The following is a 21,625-nucleotide window of genomic DNA, read 5'->3' as shown; positions in this document are numbered from 1 at the left end:
AATGCGCCGCCCTTAGGGACCAGCTAGCTAGTAGCTACTGATGCGCTAATACATAAATCAGTGACGGATTTTCCATTAGATACAATATAAACTATTAGACACGCGGTACGATCCTCAAAAACCCTGCACTAAAAACCTCACATTGTCAAAATCAGCCGCTGCAATAAACACACCTATTGTATTGTACATTCCCTGAAAATTTTGTTTTATAATCCCATCGTTACTTAAAAGTGATTTTTCACTTTTACGTAAATCGATAAGTGATTACAGCATTTATATTCTTTATAATATTATAATTATATGATTTCATTTTTTTTATTATAAATTGGTTATAATTTATTTTATTGTCATTATGTGATTTTCTTTTTAAATTTCAAATTCTTCTCTCGTTTGCCTGTACTCGATCACGGTTAAGGCGATTGAATCACGTGTTTGCAGTTATAACTTATGATCAATGGCAGACAAACGCTTATCGGGTGGCTGTCAGTTTCACATGTTTTCTTAAATGCATACGCATGAAGTCACATACAAGTTCGAAGATCACATATGTGAAAGTGACAATCGTGGGTGTGGCGAATACAGACAGCATTGAAATGGCGAAACGTGAAAGTGACGTAAATATAGTGTGTCCATCATAATTCAACAATGAAGATGAAGACACGGCTATCTTTTTGCGAAATGATAAATTTGAACGCATTATGTAACTTACGGCTGGACCGAGGATTGATGTGTTCTAAGTTTTCAAATACATACCTGAAACAGAAATAAAATTTTATTAGATCATAAATTTCTTAATTTTTTTAGATTATTATATTCGCGATAAAAAGATTAAGAGAATTTCTGCGTAAATTAAATGCATTGTTAAACATTTTTAGATAATTCATCGTTAATCAGAGGCAACGATAAACCAGTTCTCAGAAAGAGGAAATATGTTTACGTTTAAACAATTATCATGATTGATAGGTGTGTTAAACTTAAAAGGAAAGCTCTACCGAGAAAGCTATAATTAGTAAACAGTGAATGAAGAATAACTGCGGCGTATTTTATGCGACAGCCGGCAGATTAAGCAGATTTATCTCGCGTATGGCGAAAGATCGCGCACTTTACAGATCAACTTTTATTTTCGAAGACTGTCAGGAATCTAGACGAATGTTCGGAGGTGGTGGGCGGACGTACCAAGGTGCGAACATCCGAACTGGAAGACAGTGCGGATGCTGCATGACGCTCACCACGTGATATTTCCGAGGCGTCTAGACTCGCTAATTTAAACCGACTCGCGATTCTCTACCATACGTTTTGGCCCAGTCTGGCCGCTGTCACAACTAAGGCCTAAAATATGAGAAACATTTCGCGGTTTACGCGGGGAACGAGCCGAGTATCGTTCCCGAAGGTCGCCAGTTAGAAAGTACATATCCGCGTGGCACGGCATGCGAACGCAAGCCAATAATCAATGGTCGGAAATATAATTTTTGTACAACTTGCAAACGTAGCTCGATCTAGTTTGTATATCTCTATTACATGGTGAGTTACCAGATTATCTTGGAATTTTAAATGCACGAAGCATTACGTTGCGTTGACATACTCTCCAAATTTCGTAAAGTGAAACGTCATTCTGAAAGAATGAAAATTGAATTTGTTCAATTTTCAAGTAATTTTTTATAAAATAAAATTTAAAGAATAAGCAACGTTGAAACGTTCTTTTCATAAAATCGCTGTGGTTTTGCTGTTGATACAATTTATTTTCTAATAGAACACAATGTCTTTGAATCGATGCGTAATGCAAACAATAAATTACATAATTCGTATAAATAATCGTGGGGAGTAAAATTCACGGATTTGCATATAAATAGGATATCGGATTAGTTCCTGATCCCATCTCCGTAACGCGTCTCAGGTAGCTGCAAAGGATTGCGTACGTAAGCCTAATACAGGTTTAATCTACGTATATCACTAACGGTACATAAGACCTGCTTATTTAGAAATTAGTAATTATACACGTTAGAAAGATTATAGGGGACATTATGTATGCACCGTGGATGTTCTACTGCGACATTATGTAGGCAACTTTTTTCCCGTCATATTGTGTGCAACTCAATGTCCCGCGCTTCTCTCTAAATTTCATCGTCGCATTATCATTTCCGAGTAAATATCCTACAGTTAAAAAGCTCATATAACGTTATAAATAAATTGGCAAGTCGGATTCTTCGAAAATGAATATATTTCATCAGGGAAATAATCCCGGCGGAATTGTATGAAATTCATCAACTAGTTAATTTCATACATCAATAGGTCAATACTGTGACAATGCAAAATATTGCATTGTATCTCAGTTCAACGGTCAAAGAACTCTCGATCTCTTGCCACGAGGCAAAGGTCTGCTTGCAAAGCTAAGCGAGCTATAAACTGTCCCCTGACCCGTCCCATCGATCGCAATAAATTAAGGTCAATCTACATATTCCTGAAAAATAGCAATCTCTCGACGAACGACTTTATTACGTTCGCCTTTACTGCTATCAAAAGTCCTTCATCGAATGCACAAAAAAATCTCTTTATAAAAAATTTTAGTTTAATGATTTGGTTATTTCGAGTAATATAGAAATCCCAATGCAAATATTACAAATATCGTTCATTAGTCATTATATTTGCATTATAGTTGCTACAATCTGAGCAAATCTTGTTTGCAATTAATGTAATTGATTTTATAAAAATGTGATATAAGAAAATTATTATTTATTATACAATAGTGATTATTTGCAATATTTTATGTTGAGAATTATATGCATTTTTTTAAATTATAAAAAATTTGAACTAATTTCAAAAGACCGCACAAATTTTAACAAATTTCTAAGGAAACTCCATAGTTTAATTTTAATTACACTTCATCTTTATTGATATTTAATAAAAAATAAAAATTTGTAAAAATCGAGAATGAACAATATGTGATTTAATACTTTTCAAAAATTCTTTATGATCACATATCATTCAATTAAAAGATGTGTTACACCCATTTTTTCAAAATAATAAAATTATGAAAACATTACGGATTGTTCTATATTGCATTTGAAAGTAACACAAAGAATTTAGCAGCAATTTTCTACCTGAATCAAAATTATTTTAATAAGCAATAAAAAAAATGATCTTATAAAAATATATTAAGAAATAAAAATTTGAATGCAGAATTTATTTTATATAAGTATTTTAATTATTTAAAATAATTTATACATTATTCAATGCAATGCAGAGAGTAGGTTGTTCTGCAATTAAACATAATTTATTCATTTATTTACAAAACTTGATCAAACTCAAAATCACAATAAAATTTTGCATAAATTAGCTTCAAAAATTGAGGTTCTGTCATTATTTTCTAAATTTTAGTATACAGCAACACAAAATAATAACAAATAAAGTAAATAACTGTAAAAAAATATATTGTTTAATAAAAAAACTTTCGTGTAATGTTTGTTTATTTAAAGTAAAGTATACAATTAACACAGTTGTAAAAATAAGTGTAATCCTTAAAATGTTATTAATAACAATAAGAAAAGAATTACGAGACAATGTGCTATTAAACGGTAGAGACGTATAATTGGGGCAAAGTGACACTGCATCAACGACAACCACAGGCGTCTCGAGTAGATGCTGTTGCATTTACGCGGTCCAACGTGCTTTCACGTGCTTCTATACTAAATGCAGTTACTTACGAGACACAAGCAGTCCTTGCACACCAGACGAAAATACCCATAAGAGAGAGAGAGAGAGAAAGTAAAATAAAGAGATCTTTGCCCGAAATTGCGTCCAGAAAATAGCCATTTTGAGCAACACGATTTACCGCTTGCAAAACACGCAAAACTCAAGTTGCAATTAATTAATATAGAATTTTGCAATGTAAATCTTCTCGATGTTATTAAAACGATGTAATATAACGGCGCATATTGCTCACATTATATTTATGACTTTGATGTTTGCGGAAGTGTGTACAAGATTGTCAGAGAAATCACTATTATTATTTAATTATGACGTATAAAGCGCGAGAAATTACATTGCAAAAATTTTAAAAATTGACGTCAATAATGAATAAACATCAATAGTAAATAAAATGTAGATTGAAATTTATTGTAATCTCCGATAATAAATTTTCTACCATCGTGAATAAAAAAAAATATTCTTTTCATATAAAAAGAGTTCTAATTGCTACATGCATTACACTCTAAAATTATATATATATATATATATATATAATTATATATATATATATATATATATAAAAATTATATATGTATGTATATATAAGTATATGTAAATTACTATAACTCATTATTAGAACTAAATAAGTGAATATTTTTTTCAACAAAATTAAATTGAAGTTAATTGCTTATAAAATTAATTTAATTATGTTAAAAGTTGCATAAATAAAAATTCATGCATGAATAAAAATTGAACTCAGTTAAAAGTTCCGTTAAGATTAAATTTATTTAATTTAAATTAAATAAAAAGTTAATTAAAAAAAATATTATTTACGTTAAATTAGAATATTATAATTTTTTTTAATTAAATTCCTTTAAATAACAACAGATTATCAAATAAATTATTATTTTACTTTTAAATTAAGTTTATATAAAATAACATAGAAATATTGGTTTTTATATTAAAACATGTTTTTTTCTTTTACAACTTTTTTTTACATACATAAATTTTCAACTTAAAAAAAGTTAACATTAAAGTTTGTGTTTTAAAAATAAAAAGTTGAAAATAAACTTATTTAAAATTAACTAACAAAGTTCAGTTAAAAGTTATAAATTATTAACTTCATTATTTAACATTTAATTTTGTAACTAATTACTATTCAATACTGCTAATTATATATATATACTAACGTATATTAATTATATATTTGAAAAATTATATTATCAATAAAAAAAAAAATGTTTGGCACATATAGTCCTTTTGCAAGATAGACCTGCATCAGGGTGGAAGTGCCCCGCCCACTTTTCTCTACCTTCAAGGATGAACTGCACCTTCTTATAAGAAGCAGAAAATGCAGCATGATAATCCTCAAAGGAATATAAATCAGGAAAAGGCGACAGAGATAGACGAGCATAAACATCAGAGGAACATGCACCGGGAGTCTCGACAGAAAGAGACGACGGACAAATGGCGCACAAGGCGGCCACCCATCCTTTTGCTGAACACGGCCAAGTGTGTTTAACCGTGAACAGCGTGCAGTGTATATGCCAACGAAATACACTACGTTGTGCACGAGGTAAACGGCTGCTTATTGTCTATTTGTAGTAATTAGCGAATAAATTATTGACCAAAACTTTAAAAAATTATTATTTTAGCTTGTTAAAAATGTTATTGTTAAAAAAATAATTTTATAATTTATTATAAAAAATATATAGTGTTTTTGTAATTTGGACAGTCAAATATTTAAAACTTCATAAATTTTAATAAGAAGATAACTTTTTAGACAAAAATTAAATAAACATTAAAAAAAAAATTTATGCAATTTTTAATAAGTAATTATATATTTTTTCAAATATATTTTCTTCATACCAATTAATTTATCTCATTACTCTGTACATAAAAATATTGAAATAATGTTCAAAATATTAATAATTTAAAAAATATTTTATATTTTATGTCAAAATATATATGGAATAATATAAAGTGTAAAATAATATTTTTATACAGAAAAATTAGAAGAATCATAACATATTTTTAAAAAATCACATATTTTCATGTTTTTTCAAATAGCGATGACCTTCATATAATTTTAAAAATCAATCTTTTTTTAAATTAATTTTATTTGTCCTCCTTCAAAACAAATTTTAATACAACTTGTATATAAAAGATATTCTTCTAAAACTTAAGCCTGATCTACAATGTGCTTTTTGCTTCCTATTTCTTGCTTTTTGCCTCTTGCTTTCTTGTCTCTTCGCGCACTGTTTTACCGACAATCGTGTTTTTTGTCACGTGTTTCTTGTTTTTGCTGAAGTTTGTCAAATTTTATCTCGGACAACAAAGACAAAAAAACATATTGGTTAGGTTAAATACGACCACGGTATCGTAGCGAATCGAACATAGTCTGATAAAAAATATGTTTGATAAAGAAAATGAAGCTGAGATACAAGTAAACGAAGCTTTTGGCGAATTGTTTGCCAATTTTGTGCAGAAAAATCTTTGCCTTTTGTGCATGACGATGTCTCTCGGCTTCGTGTGACAAAAATACAAAAAGCAAGGAAACAAAAAACAAAAAGCACAAGACAAAAAGCAAAAGGGACAAGACAAAACGCAAAGAGCACATTGTAGATCAGGCTTTATAAGTTTTAAGATATTTGAATAGCAAAATCAGACATTCTTTATATTCGATAAAATATTAGTCATAATATATTCACTAATTACAATCTTCATAATTGAATGCATTTACATAAAACAGAATATAAAAATATAATGTTATTACATGCGTATGGCAATAATACAAGCAGAAAGCAATACTGTACAGAATGCAAATTTAAAATTAAATACAAGTATATAACGGAAAGTCTTGCGTCAGACGTTTAGCCAACTTTGTCGCACAAATCATTAGATTGTTAGCTAACCGTCCAGATAAGATGTTGTTTGGGGCGATAATGACAGGAAATTAATGGTAACCGAGGAAGTGGGAACGATAGGAGGAGTAATGAAGAGATTGCTTTCCTTATTACCATATGAATTCAGCTTATCTTCCTTCGTTAATAGTTGCAATTTCGATTGGAAATTAGAACCATAGCAAAAGCAAAATTATTGAGTCGCTCAAACTGTCAAAATAAGTTTCCTGTTATACACTGTTTCTTGTTATGTATAAAAACTCGCAATTCTTTGCATTCTTTCGCAGTACAGAATGTGCAGAATATTTTTGAAATTGTATCGCTCAACGACATTCACATTTACATAAGTATATGTTTTTAGCAATTTCTTTTTAATGTAATACACACTTTTTGGACAATTTAAGGGCTTTATTTTAACAGAGCATGACGAGAGTCATGCTTTCATCGCGGCGAAATGAAAGCAGAATTCATAGAATATTCGTCGCTATGCTATGCAGTCGGCGGAGTAATGTTATATATTTTTGTAGCCGAGCTACGATGCTTGCACATGACATTAATTGATATACTGCAGCGTACTGATATAATGTTGCATTTATCGTATTTATCCAGCAGTATTTTATTCAGCACAAGCAGTGGCAAGCCTATCGATTCGGCGCGCACAAAATTATCGCAAATAATCGTTAAATACTCAGCTAACAAATTATAGCAAAAAATAAAAAAAAACCCATGCTGCTCCATTAATTCTTTTTATGTTTACAGTAAAATCAATAGTTTGCTCATTTTTCTGCAAATAACTTCATCATTTGATATCAACCTTAAATCAAGATTATCGCGAATGATCGTTAAATACTGAGCTAACAAATTATAACAAAAAATAAAAAAAACCTGCTGGTCCATTAATTCTTTTTATTTTTATAGTAAAATCAACAGTTTTCTCATTTTTCTGCAAATAACTTCATCATTTGACATCAATCTTAAATCAATGACACAATTAAATTAGTCCAACTATTAATTGCGCGATAGTTTTACGTACAATTTTTCATCTTCCCTGTGATTATGTTAGATGATTGATCTTTTAGAATTTATTTTTAACTCACCGTTTCACACTTTCAATAGATAATTTATTCTTCTGAAAATCAATACTCTATCACTATAAAATAAAATATAAATATTTTAGTCACATTTTACAATAAAACAAATTTTATGCGAAGCCAAATGCTATTTCTGATAAAATTAAAAAAAAAATACTCGTGTTTTACGCTTATATTGAATGCTAAAGAAGTAGTTTTCAAAATTTGCTTTATACGGCACAACAATTTTTTTTTTAATTATACGTAGGTTACTAGAATTGATTGGCAATTTTCTGGGAAAAAATATTTTTTTATTGCTCGGTTTTATTTTATCAGCAAACGAGAAGACGCATGTCGCTCGAGTTATGGTCATGTATCAGCAAAGTGTCCCTCACGTTTATATCTCGCACGTGGAAATACGTCAATGCAGTAAAATTAATAACGCCCTTCATAATAACACGCTTGATTTATCTTGCGCGCATTTTATCAGCATGCAACGGAGACGGATCCGTTTTTTTAACCGTAAATACTGAGCGTTGGAACAAAAAATAAGTGGTCACACTGCAGGTGATTCCGAGAGACGAACAATGCGCCCACATATATCCAATATATTTTTAAAGTTCAATAAAGATTCATTGCCAAAATATGTCCAAAATTTCATCTTAACGTTCTTTTCCCTTCACAATCTATTTGAAATGCGAATCAACTTATTTGATTTTATATGAAAATCTTTTACGCGAAGAATCGTAAAAAATTAAAGACGATATACAGTTGTTAGAAAAAATAATTTGACATCATAAAATTGATTTTGAAAAATTCACACCTTTCACACAAATTTATAAAACTAATTAATTAATAAATAATAATAAAAATTTGATTAATGCTGGGTAATAATATGAAATAAAATAGAGAGAGGAATTTTACTTGTCGGATTCTCTATCGTTCAGATATCTCGATTAGTTTTGTATCTATTTACATTTATAATTATAATATGGATTACACGACAGTATGTTGGAAGATTCACACAGCTTTGGTTATTCATTTTCGTCACTGTTGTCCTGTGGTGCAGGCGACTTTCCTTGAGATGCAGATAAATTTCCTTACGCACACTGGAGAAAGCACTGGCTTTAATTCCAGCTTTTCCGTTCTCCGTATCATAGAGCGGAGAACTACCGCAAGGGAAATTCTCGGATAACGTTCTTGTCATTCAAGAATTCCACGAGTCGTCGTTTGCGAGGTAGCTTACAAAACGACTTGCGACACGATGAAACCAGGACAAAGATGGTTCATAATGATCTACAGTAAATGCTCAAACTGAATAAGATCATAACTCTAACAATGCGAGATAATCGTAAAAAGAGCACGTCTTTTATCGCCATTTTATAAAAAAAAAAAAAAAATATATATGTATATATATATATTTATTTCCTTACGCATTAATTGTGCGAAATGTGATTCTTCTAATAACTCATTCATTTTTTAATTAAGAAAAGCAATTATTGTACAATAATTAATGTAATAAATAAATAAATATATATATATATATATATATATATATAAAGTATATAAAAAAAATATGTTAAACATGAGATACATTGCACGCAGGAAGTAATTTTTCAAATCTTCTGTAACGCGAGAATGTAGTCACGGGTTTATTAATCCAATTTCGCGTATCGGAGATCAACGCAAAGATTAAATTGATTAATCTCTCTTTTTTCCTCTCTCTCTCTCTCTCTCTCTCTCTCTCTCTCTCTTTTCTTCAGGTTTTATCGCTATTCCTCCATACAATAAAACGAGATACAGGTACGGTGCTCCAATTTGTATGAGTCGATCGATTTACAAATGGAAAATCGCACTCCAGCCGCAAACTTTTTTTACCAATCTATCTCTCCCGGTCATTTTCTTCGTTTCACCGATCGTTCCTCGGGCAGATTGCCAAGTTATTATCGGATCGTCATTATGTATCGAAGTAAAAAGAAAAATAATTACAATGCCTGCATCATATCAAGCTATATAATAATCGACATTTAAATAGAGATGCCATCGAATTTCCCATGTTTTCTAGAATATTTCTTATTCTGTCTTCTTTTACTTAACCATTTTAATAGCCATAAATATTTTATTCAAAATTATGTTACTTCACAATGTACGATTAGAAGATTTTCGTATTTTTTATAACATTTCTTTTGCTACATGTTTTAACATATAATTTGGCTTTGTTTTATGAAAATAGAAAATAATAAATCAATTTTGACATACGTTAATTGAATATAAAACTGAAATAATGTATTATTTGTGTGTGTGTCTAAGATTTTTTATTCTCAATTATGTTTTCTAAAGTAAATAAAAAATTCTCCATGTGTCTTTAACACAATGTGACTACAAGGATGAGTTATGTGATAGAATTATAAAAAAGAAGATCCAGTACCACAGAGCGGTTTTCCCGGCAAATACATGATAGAATTTCGAGAGAGACGCTATGGTCCCCTGAGAGCACTTCGCATCATTGCACATTGAATTCTACAAATAACCGCGGCGAGTGCAACGAGATTTTCCTGCAGAATGCCGTAAAGAACGGAAGGATCCACGTTCGAGGACGTGGCACGTGCGCGATATTGGTTTTTCGCAAGTTGATGGAATCCTCCTCCCGCTTTTGCTTAGCTCGTTCCCGGGCTTTTAAGAGTAAGCCGTCGTCTGCATGTTTGCTTTTCTGCGTGGACGAAACTTTCCAATGAGTCTAATGCGGATCGGAGAGTTGAGAAGTAATGTGGCAAAGCGCAAACTTTTTCGTGAATTCATAGAACCTCACAATCATGTTCAGCAACAATTCGCTTTTTTAAAAATTGATAAAAGTTCAACGAGTCGGGATACACATTCAGATTTCTCTGTGCAATACTTGTATATCACTACACACGGAAAAATATCAATTCTGAAAAAAGCGACTCAACTTTTTTTTATAAGTTACAGTTCAACTTTTTGATAAAGAATATTTTTTTTAATAAATCTTAAAATATACTCATCACAAATTAGAAAAAGTTATTTTAGAAAAACTTATTTTCACATACTTAAAGAAAAAATTTATACTCTCTCAAACAGTATTATAAAATTTTATCGAAGAAAAGTCAGATTGCAATAAGCAAATCAAATTTTTGTTTTAAATAAATAATCATGATTGAAGAATTAAATTAATAAGATTCAAAATATAAATTTAATGCTTATGAATTTATAATACATTTACGGATAACTAAAGCTAATAAAATATTTAAAATAAAATAATATATATCTATGCTTAATTTAATTAATTTAGAATCTTTTTATGTATATATACACACACCACAAAAAGAGTTTTAATATTATTTATTTCAAATTAACGTAAGTGTATTTTAAGACTCTCATCTAGAAAATATTCTTTATAAAGATAACCTTTTCTTTTCTAAGAATGATATTTTTTCTACATGTACAACTACAATTATAATTATACGTTACAGTAACACAAAAACCCATTTACTTCAGATATATAATAAGAAATCAGATCTGAGTGAAATTCCTGATTCAAAATGTCTCGACCTAAGGACTTCGCTCTTCGTACCTCGGTTCTATAAATGATTATCCGCTTGTATGCATTTTTAGCACAGAGAGAGAGAAATACAGAAAAATCGTAGTCAAATAAAACTCAATAAATATACATCAATTTGTACGCGCTCGTAACGTCATGATTCGAATGCAAAGACCTAGATAAAACCAAATGCTTCGCATTCTGCGAGCTCAATATTTTCTACGGAGGAAGATGCATAATAGAACGACCGGACTTCTCAGCATCGCGTTTCCGTATAAGATGCTATCGCAGTCGTGGCGTTCGTAGTCCTTCGTTTCTGATCGTAGGTTGCAAAATTGCAGCAACTTTTGCTGGGATTGATAACTACGGAACGGATTGGGAGTCCCTCTCTGTCGCTTACTTACAAACATCACGATGTTAATACCGAAGAAGTGCTATCTGTAATACGACGCGTCCACTTGCGCGAAAACTGTTCCGCGAGTACTCATTTCGCGAAAGCAATGGCCCATACACGGCGAACCCATACACATCTCGCTTCGCAGCTACAAACTGCAGCTGTACTTGAGTCTACCAAGAGACGAATATCCGGTCATTCTGCGAGTAAGACGCCATTCGCTTGCGAAAATGCGCTTCCAGAAAAATAAAGGACACGTGTAAGCAGCCTCTCGTTTTTTCTCCCGGGTTTTTTTTCAGGGATAAATTTCTGCGATAAACGCAAAACCGACACAAGTAAAATGTGCGGGAATGACGTGTATTGTTCCCGCGACAGATGCATTCTTCTCGGTTGCCAACCGACGCGTTCCGCGTTTATATTATGAAGAATATTTCAGAAACCGTGCATTTTCCTTAAACCAAATATTAAATGAACGAGTAAGTTAAAAAGAAAAAGGCAATTTCTTACAAATTAATTATAAAAATGTTTTTCTTCTAATTCGTCTGATTAAAGAGTAAAAATAAAAATCTTAAAGGATCAATTAAAAGAAGAATTAATTAAAAAAAAAGAATCTTTTTAAATATTTTTACATTACACAAATTAGAGAGAAAAATATTGTTCTCTCTAATTCGTCTAATTAAAGAGCATCAATAAAAATAGAAATCTAAAAACATTAATTAAAAGAAGAGAATTTTTTTCAAAGTACGTTAGATAACTTCTAACAAAAATATTAAATTTTATCATTAAAATAGGTAAAAAAGAAAAGATTTAAAGTTATCAATAACACTGAATGTTAATTTCCTTTTAAATTCACCGGAAACAACATGCTGTTATTGCTATATACACCTGCTTTTAATATCGAGCGCATCTCTCTACCTGTAACCGTAACAATTTTCTGTAACATCATCTCATTAAAGGCGATTAGAATCGCGAGACACCTAATCTGCCGCACGCGAAACTGCTCTTCATTAAAATCGGTCGCTGTGTATTCGAATGCTACGAGGACATTATCATTTGCGGTATATTACTGCACACGTACTGTGATTAATAATCACGCTGCACCTAGTTCTGCATCGCTCTGCCTTTGCCACTCTTGGCTGTGCAAACGAGTTATTCGCGCACAGAGAGAGAGAGAGAGAGAGAGAGATTGCGTACGAACTACAAACCTACAGAGTGGCCTGAATAAGACATTGCTCGCGTCTAAGAAGAAACACTTTAATCTATCTATTAAAATTACTCTATACAAAATTTCACCGATATTTAAAAAAATCTCATAATCCAAAAAATATAATCATGTTTTAGAACTTAAGTACATATAATTATAATATTTTTCTCATAAATACAATTATTATTAGTTATTAATGGCATTATTAAAAATGGCATTATTTGCTTCTCCCAAATAAAAAAAAGCAGTAATTGTTTCTTTTTTTAAATGGGGCTATGCCTTGTGTTATTATCTACTTTGTAAATAATTATTTGATTTAATCTAAACTATTTTTATACTGTTTAAATATACACCATACAGTTTATTTACATGCATTCTCTCACCACCATGTATAATGAGAGTGGAATGCGGCATAAGAAGTGCGAAAGCGCGTTATGTCGTAACCGGTTTCGAGTAACATACAGTATTCTAGGACGTCGCACAGAAGAAAATAAAGAACGACAGAAAGGAATTCACTTTGCAATCTTTGCATGCCCCGTGAATCAGTTGTGTTCCATCAAATACCAGGCGAAAGGTAGAGCGTATAGATTACAAAAAATGTATGTCACGAATAAAATGTGAACAGCTAAAACACACGTTAATCGTCAAATGCACATGGTTTGCTGCACAGAAACAATACAACTAAAAAAATCGTTATTTTTAATTTGTTTGTAAAAAAAGGGAAAATTCTGATAAAAATTTAAAACGTTAAATGAAAAACTAATGATATGTTTATTCTTCTGCAATCAAGTACATTATTACACAAAAAATATTGCATTTAAAAATGATGTTAAAAAATATTTAAACTGGAAAACTTAGTTTTTTAGGGATATAATTTAAAAAAAAATAGTATTTCAATTTTAAAACATTAAAATATTGCAATATTATTTTTTAATAGATCTTTTGATGTAATAACTGACAATAAGTGTAAAGGAATAAAAATGCTATTCTCTCAATATACGGTTCTTCACACAATGCTGAATATTCATGAGAATTCTCTTTTTTTTTGTAAACAACTAAAAAATAACGTTTTAATTATCTTGTTGTAGTAAACGAGCGATCGGAAATCTAAAACAAAAGGAACAATGTTTACGTAAAATTACATTGTAATTTTTATAACATCATCTCGATTGCAGTCAAAGATGTAAATTGAATTGTCGTGGAGACCAATGTATATATAAGCATTCACAGAAGCAAAGTGCTCGCGATCGATACCCGAGCATTATATGTATAATTGATTACGGTTTCGTACCTACAGCTCATTACAACGACCGTCTAAATTCAAAGGAAGATTTTAAGTCGTCGAAATGAGTCGCGCAAAGTCTCTTAACGTAATTATACTTTTACAGAGCACTCTCCGCCGATTATGAAAGAAATGAGTTATCTCATTTGGCGATAAAATCCCAATTAGAGACCATAATTGTGCTCAATGGCTACTTTGATCGAAAATAGCGTGGAAATTCGTTCGAAGAATCCAACTGAGCGGAACTAACGTTATTTCTCATTACTGTCGCTTACAACAGCATGATAAAAACATAGATCGACATTGCGGGAGGAACATTTTCATTCGCCCAACATAGCAAACTTGCACACTTCGTTGCTAACGCGTAATGGAGTGAAATAGATATGATATGAAAGTTGCATACACGATAGTCTAAAATCCCAATTTGATACCAAATTTCTTCAGACATTTCGGGATAAAAGACATCTCTCTTCAAAACTTATCTTTTGCATCCATTTTACTCACGAGAGCATATCTTAACGCACTGATTACATGGCGTAACGATTATTGTCATTACTTTATTTTTCACTCTACATAGCAATATAGCCACAACGGCTATTATAATAAGCAAGGCATAATTATAAATGCTCTTTCACTAATTTCTCATTATTTATTATGTTTAGCTCGATCTTACTTTATAAATTACAAGGAGAGGAAAAGTAATATTCAGTTTTCCGGATAACGAGTTACCGTTTCCTCCTAAAATTTAATTGTTTCTACTGTCGGTTTTCATAAGTCGTGAAATTTTTTCTGCCTGAACTTTACAAGTGCACAAGAAGGTACGGCAGCCGAGTCTGACAGCCGAGTACGAAGCTGTTATTGAAATAGTTTCGCGAACAATATTACATTGCAGCTTACACCGGGATAGTTCCTTCTCGCTGTCAATGGTAAATATCTCGAAGAGAAAAGCAAAGAAGATTTTTGGAACGTATCGTAATAAGCGTTATCGCGAAACTTTGTTCGCGAAATTACTTTGTTAAGGAGTATCTTAATGTAAAATAGACAACTTTCGTGCGTTGCCATAAGTTTAAAATACGCAGATATTAGGTCGTTTATGAAATAATTAAGGTAAGACTTTTTATTATCGGTACTTCTATAACAAAAGATAATATCATGATACTTTGAAGTGTTATTCAGTAATCTCCGCTGTTATCGATGACACGATCCCAGACTGTTGATAGTAGACTAACATCATTAAGAGTTCCATTTTCATTCAAATGAGAAATAAAAGCTATATAGCTACCTTATTTCGTAAATAACCTAGCATTTACTTGTGTTCTCGCAAAAAACACGTCTTATTGATATTTTACGAACTAAAGCGACTTCTCTCAACGTACATTATTTCAACGGTCGTGCAAGCCCGAATTGGAAAAAAATTATCGCTACCACCACCATTTTCCGATAACATACATTTTGCGACAATTTGTATTGCATCTTCGTCATTCCCCCCCCCCTCTCTCTCTCTCATAAAAACCTTTCTTTTGTTTTTTTCAAGCACTAAATTACTTTTTCTCGACTGTCGCTTTCGCGAGCGACGACAACGACCGATCCGTTTCCGCGAAGTCTGTTTATCAATTTCTGCACGCACTTTGCGTAAGTTTGCAATGTATTATCACCACTATATATATATCGAGAGTACTCAAAGCTGTAAAATCGATGGGCGATGCGGCGAATGGGGTAGCGAGCTGTCTTCCGAGAAAAAGCGAGACAAAGCCCGATCGTCCCCCAACGATGATGATGGCGGCGATGTGGTGATGGTGGTGGTTCATCGAGTTTTTCGACGTCGCGTTCCTGCAATATTTCTTGCCTTATTCAATAACCGTGCACTCTATCGCGATATGCTCCGCTCCTATCGTGCCATCCTCTCCCGACGGCTTTCATCCGCGATCACGTCTTATCCGGTCATGTCAACGAAACTTTCACGATCAGCAGAAAATGAAGAAATACAAAAGTCGGGGCGAGGACGGGACAACGAGAAGAGATATGTAGAAGTAGACTGACACTTATATATTTCCATGAGAGCTATCTAGATTTCGGTTTCACAAACCTCAATCTACTGATAGAACGCAATAGAAGGACGCGGTATCTTTGCGTCACGTGGCCAAAGTGAAAATGAGGTAGTGCGCGAGCGATAGCGCGATGTCTACTTCGGAGACTTTTATGGAGCACGCTGGAAAAGCCCGGACAAAACGACGTCGCTGAAAATTCTGATAAATGGCGACGACGACCCGATAAAAGTAGGTATCTACGTGAAATCGGGGTTATGAGAAATTTATGTGCGCGGGGTTAACGTTGCTCCTTAAATTGTTCAAAAGAGATTCAAAAAAATAGACTGATATCTTTCTCTTATTTTTTTTTTCACTTTTTCTACTTGAGAACTTCTGCTATTCGACTGAATATAATTTGATAAGAAAACTTTACTAGCTGAATTTAAAACGAGCTATGCTATTATTCATGAATATGAAATAAAAATTTCAAAATTTCAGATAATTACATAATTAATGCTTACAATATATTTTCCATTTAAATATGTCGCTTATATTATTTCATTTTTTATAATAAATACAACATTATTATTATTATTATTATTATTATTATTACTGTTTCTCTCTCAATTAATTGGAAATAATGCGGAAAGCAAAGCGTTATATTCAGAAAAATAGTATTATACTCCTATTCCCATTACAATTAAATACACATAAGCAAAAAAGCATCCTAGATTCGCTGTCCAGCGAGGAGCAGAAACAGCAAGGATCCATTGCGGTTGCGTGAGTGTCGTATCGCATATGTAAACCCACGAGCACTTACGAGTAGCACTTTAAACAACAAACATCGTCTCGGTTTTCACCGAGTACTCGCTTCTCGTATTTGACTGTTCACGCGAGCATTTTTTTCAACGCACACGTTTCGCTCGCGATAGCGGAGCCGAGTTAGAATTCGAAAGGGCGTGAGATGCCTCACGATCAAACCGCCTCACGATCAAACCGAATAGGGTCGATTCACGTTGGTAAGGCGAGAGAAGGCGCGAAAAGTCAGCACAAAGATGCGAGAGGAATGATTTTCCGTGGGGCACAACGGTTACATAACAATGAGACATCGCAACGTCAGCGACTCTCCGGGGGATGCTTTCAAACGCGGCACAACCCTTCCCGCGATGCAGCTTCTTTCAACGCCGGTACCGTCTTTGCGGCATACCGAAGGCAACTCGGGGATCTCTCTCGAAGAAATTAAACACCTCGTCGAAAAGTAATACGCTGTCGCTGCGACCGAAAGAGAGCTACAGCGGTGAAAATATTCATTATAACGCTTATCGAAAAATGAACTCACTGCACGAAATAATGCTATTGTAACGGAATTGCGCGCACAATTAGAGAATATCAAATTTTTAACATTAAACTTTAATAAAACATAATAATAAGCTGCCACTTGTTCACGTTTTATAATCAAAATTACATTTTTAGAAATGTTTATGCTATACTTACTAAATTTTATATACATTTGTGAAATAAACTGATCAACGCGGATTTTCAGTTCCGAATGGAAGTACGAAACGGTAAACGTGACTGAAATATCTTTCTCTATTAACACGATAAAATTTTATCACATCGAATTCGGTCGTTCGAGATTTGAATCAAGTCAGAATTAAAATTTTGCTACGTCGAATTGCTTGCGTGCTAATCTTGGTTAAAGTAAAAAAAAAATTTATAAAAAATTTCATCTATAAATAGAAAAATAAAATTCTATCGAAAATTCTATCAAAAATAGAAAAATACAATTTTATGATAATACAAGTTTGACTATGCTCTCTAAATATACGAAATTATTTTAATAACAATAATGATTGCCTGCATTAAACGGTGAGAATTGACATTGAGATTTCAAGGCTCATCTACAAAATCCGAAAGGCGCTGCAAAGGATGCTGCATCCCTCGAGAGCAATCGATGACCTAAATGCCCATTGTCGTTCGTTGCCAAGTCGACGTGGAAGATATGCTCTTTATTTAGATGAAGTGCCCCGGTCGGAAATCTTTCGTAAACGATGCTAAAATGGACCATACGCACAATTTATCCCTTAAAAGTAAACAGAGTACTTCCGCGAGCGCAACATTAATTTACAAATTTAAATATACAACGCCGCACGTTAATAAATGTAAATAAATAAGCGTATAAAACAAAGATACAACTTTAATGTTTACAAAAGCTTTATTATATATAAAACAAAACATATAAAACAAATGTAAAACAAATTTTTAATATTAAAATAATTTCTATTCAAAATGTGTCGGCATCATTTTCATTCGTTTTAAAGTTTTACAGTGAAAATAAAAAAAAGTTTTACTGTTCTTCGCCACATTGACTATGCATCGACAATAAATTATGAAAAAATTCTTATCATCGAAATTTAAAAAGAATCACAAGCTCAGATTTTCTTCAAGTGGAAAATGATTTAACTATTTTCTATTATCTTTCTGAAAGATCTGATCGTTACTTATCGCAACGGAGAGACGTGCCGGCACAACCACTTAAGTTCTTTAGCTTTACTATGCAAATGCAAATATCTCGTCGTTCCATGAAAGTTCGTGATCTTCTAATCGCAAGCACCGCTTCGCGATCAAAATTTTCGCCAAGAGGAATAGAGGAATAGAGAACACACGCCGAAATGTTCGTTGCACGTTTACGCAAGTAATAAATTCTATCACGCATGTAGAGTTCGTCGCCTACACCTACGGTGTACGTGCAGAAAAGCTTTTATCCCGGTAGTCACGTAAATCGACAATTGATTTTTTCGGCTCATTGGAGTGTATGCGTGACACTCGAACGCGTCTATAGATAAGCGCAATAAATTTCACGTTCTTTATTCTCGGTTGCTATACCGCACAAAATATTCTTCTCCTTATAATACGCTTATGTCCAATTCGCAGTAATCATGGATTTTGCTTGCGAGTATTATTTCACAAAAGTATCATTATAAATTACTTGGCAAATGGCGGAGCAAATTAGCAACCAGAATGTAAAAACATAAATCCTGGATGAAATATGTAAAAACAAATGTGTGTGTGTGTGTGTGTGTGTGTGTGTGTGTGTGTGTGTGTGTGTGTGTGTGTGTGTGTGTGTGCGTGTGTATGTGAAGAATAAAAGAAAAACAGGAAGGATATCCACTTAAAATGATAAAGATAGAAGTTCTGTTTTTAATTATTTTTAAGAATTTATCTTTCTTCGTATACTTCGGACAAGCAATTAACTTGGTCTTATACGATGTACGAACATGATATACAGGCTGAACATACCATCTTTAAAAGGTCCAAACCGCCACAGGCTCATTGCGCAATGTGTGGAAAAACGAGACACGCAACAGCAACCAGCCGAGCAGTAGATCACGCAATATGCACGTTTTTACGTCATCTCGATATTTCACAGACACATCACACTCACAAACCTCCACGAATGTCACTAAGATCTTCGAGAGAATGTTATCGACCTTCTCGCGTGATCGATTCGCAACGTATGCAAAAGCAAGTTCAAAAACTTTCCCGCATCAAACCTCTCTGTATTGTTCTAACGTCAAGAAGGCGAGTTTGTATTTCAAACACAAAACGCTTTGACTTTGCTCAATCTACTTGTTCCATGTGCTCATTTTCGATCGCGTGTAACATGAAAATCTCCTCGATGCTTTGTCTAAGAGACAAATAATTATCAAACTACTCGAAAGATTACGAAAACGTTTCCGGCAAGTCATCACACTACAGGCACGACATTAATAATTATATAAAAAAACATTTTATATGAAGTTGATGGATTTTCGATTCTGTCAAGTAATTAAAAAAATCTTTTTCTCACTTTATTAATTATTAATAACCAAACTACTCGAAATTAATTAATTTTCAATTAATATCACATCTAAATTTTATTTCTCACATTTACGTAAACTCTCAATGTTTTTCAGGGATAGAGAAAAACTTAAACAATTTTGTCATCCAAAGATGAGGCAAGCGCGTTCGTACGTGTCGTGCACGGCTGCCATTACTTTGCTAGCAAAACGCGCCCCAAAGTTAACTTTATCCCTCTAGGACAACGGCGAAATGTGTCCCCTCGGTCGTGGTTAATGACTAGCCTGCACATGAAAGACACACCCTCCGCAGACCGGACGAACACTGGGCGCGACCGCAGGGGTATTTATATGTACGAGCAACTCGACAGTAGGATGTTTCTTTAATTACGAACGCCTGCGACCGCGTTTTATCAATCTGTAAATTCGCTCGGAAATTACGTATCGACGTAACAGTTTTATTAAGTTTTAGCAATTTAACGAACTTACGCGACCTATTCGCCGGGAATTTAATTGAAGTAGCCCCAACGACGTTGCGCAGATTAAATCAGATGCAAACGAATATCTGTCTTTCCATATTCAGGTTAAATTGCATTTCCTTATTAAGCGATCTATCGATACATGCTCCTCACCGAGTAATTGTTACAAGGTTCGTGGGCACGTAAATCTATGAAAGTCACTAACTCGACAGTTTCGATTATTTAAGTTGTTCTCATTATGTCATCGCATTGTTTGTCGAACGTCGCGACACATGGAACAATTTATCTTATCATGCAAGCAAATATTTTAATGTAGTCACACAGACACTTCGGCGGCACAATTTACGGCAAAAATCTAACGCACTAACGATCTGCTGTTGATAATTTTCTCGACACCAATATTTGTCATTTTGCTAACTTGTATGTATCCCGCAAGATCGTTTTCGACAGGAATGATAATCTTATCTAATCAGTGCGTGTGTCACGCTCACGTTGGTAAACGATTCGCTCGAATAGGTTCAATGTGCACACTTCAATCTAAGTTTCACTTGTATCAGGTTCATAAACGCCGATTACAAAAATAATATTCAATTATAGCGATCGAGTTAAAAACGAGTTAATATTGTTAATTGCAAAAGTCTATTTAAAGTCCTCTTCGTAAATTTTTACAAGTTCATTCGTTCGCACAATTCACCTCACCTTGTAATATATTCAGGAATTCATGAATTAAGAGTATTTTCAGGTGTCCGACGATATTTACAAAGTCAACGCTATCAATCTTGAGCGAGTTTCACGCCAATCGGCTAACCACTGAAGTCTGTTAACTCCAAAGGCATAATAATTCGCAAAATTCTGAGCTCCTAAATATCTAATGAGCACCACACTGACAACGTGCAAACAACGTGCAAGAATCTCGACTCGTTCTACTTTCAATTTCGTTCGAAATTCGAACGTTGGTCCAAAATAACGATTTATCGGATTAAATCTCAACAGCGAATCCTCTCGCGCGATCGTTAATGCCCGATGAGTTCGGCGAGCCGTGTCGCGTGACGAAAGGGTCACTATGAAAATCGCGCGTGGCCGTTCGCGTCGACGGTGTTGGGTGCACTGGAGCCCGACCTAGGCTTCGTGTTTACATCAGACTGAAACGTGCCGACGGCACCACACCTTACTAGGTTTCTGTCGGT

General features: G+C 33.2%; 1 protein-coding gene across 4 annotated transcripts in view; it reads right to left on the bottom strand.

Moving 5' to 3' along the window:
* The window catches only part of LOC105204049 (phosphatase and actin regulator 4), a 234,219-nt gene that overhangs the window by 196,302 nt on the left and 16,292 nt on the right, over positions 1–21,625 (bottom strand). The window contains exons 1-2 of one of the 4 annotated variants that reach the window (XM_026134872.2): positions 20,449–21,594; positions 19,421–19,808 (exon numbers count right to left, since the gene is read on the bottom strand). The exons of 1 other annotated variant lie outside the window; for it this stretch is intronic. In XM_026134872.2, coding sequence (XP_025990657.1) covers positions 19,421–19,454 — 34 coding nt within the window. In that variant the 5' untranslated portion in view covers positions 19,455–19,808; positions 20,449–21,594. Of the gene's footprint in view, positions 1–19,420; positions 19,809–20,448; positions 21,595–21,625 lie in introns of those variants that run through there. 2 more of the 4 variants (XM_026134874.2, XM_026134875.2) reach the window with 2 other exon arrangements.

Source organism: Solenopsis invicta, chromosome 6 (genome assembly GCF_016802725.1).
Source record: "Solenopsis invicta isolate M01_SB chromosome 6, UNIL_Sinv_3.0, whole genome shotgun sequence".
NCBI classification, from domain to species: Eukaryota; Metazoa; Arthropoda; class Insecta; order Hymenoptera; family Formicidae; genus Solenopsis; species Solenopsis invicta.
This window is presented reverse-complemented; position numbering and strand designations above follow the sequence as displayed.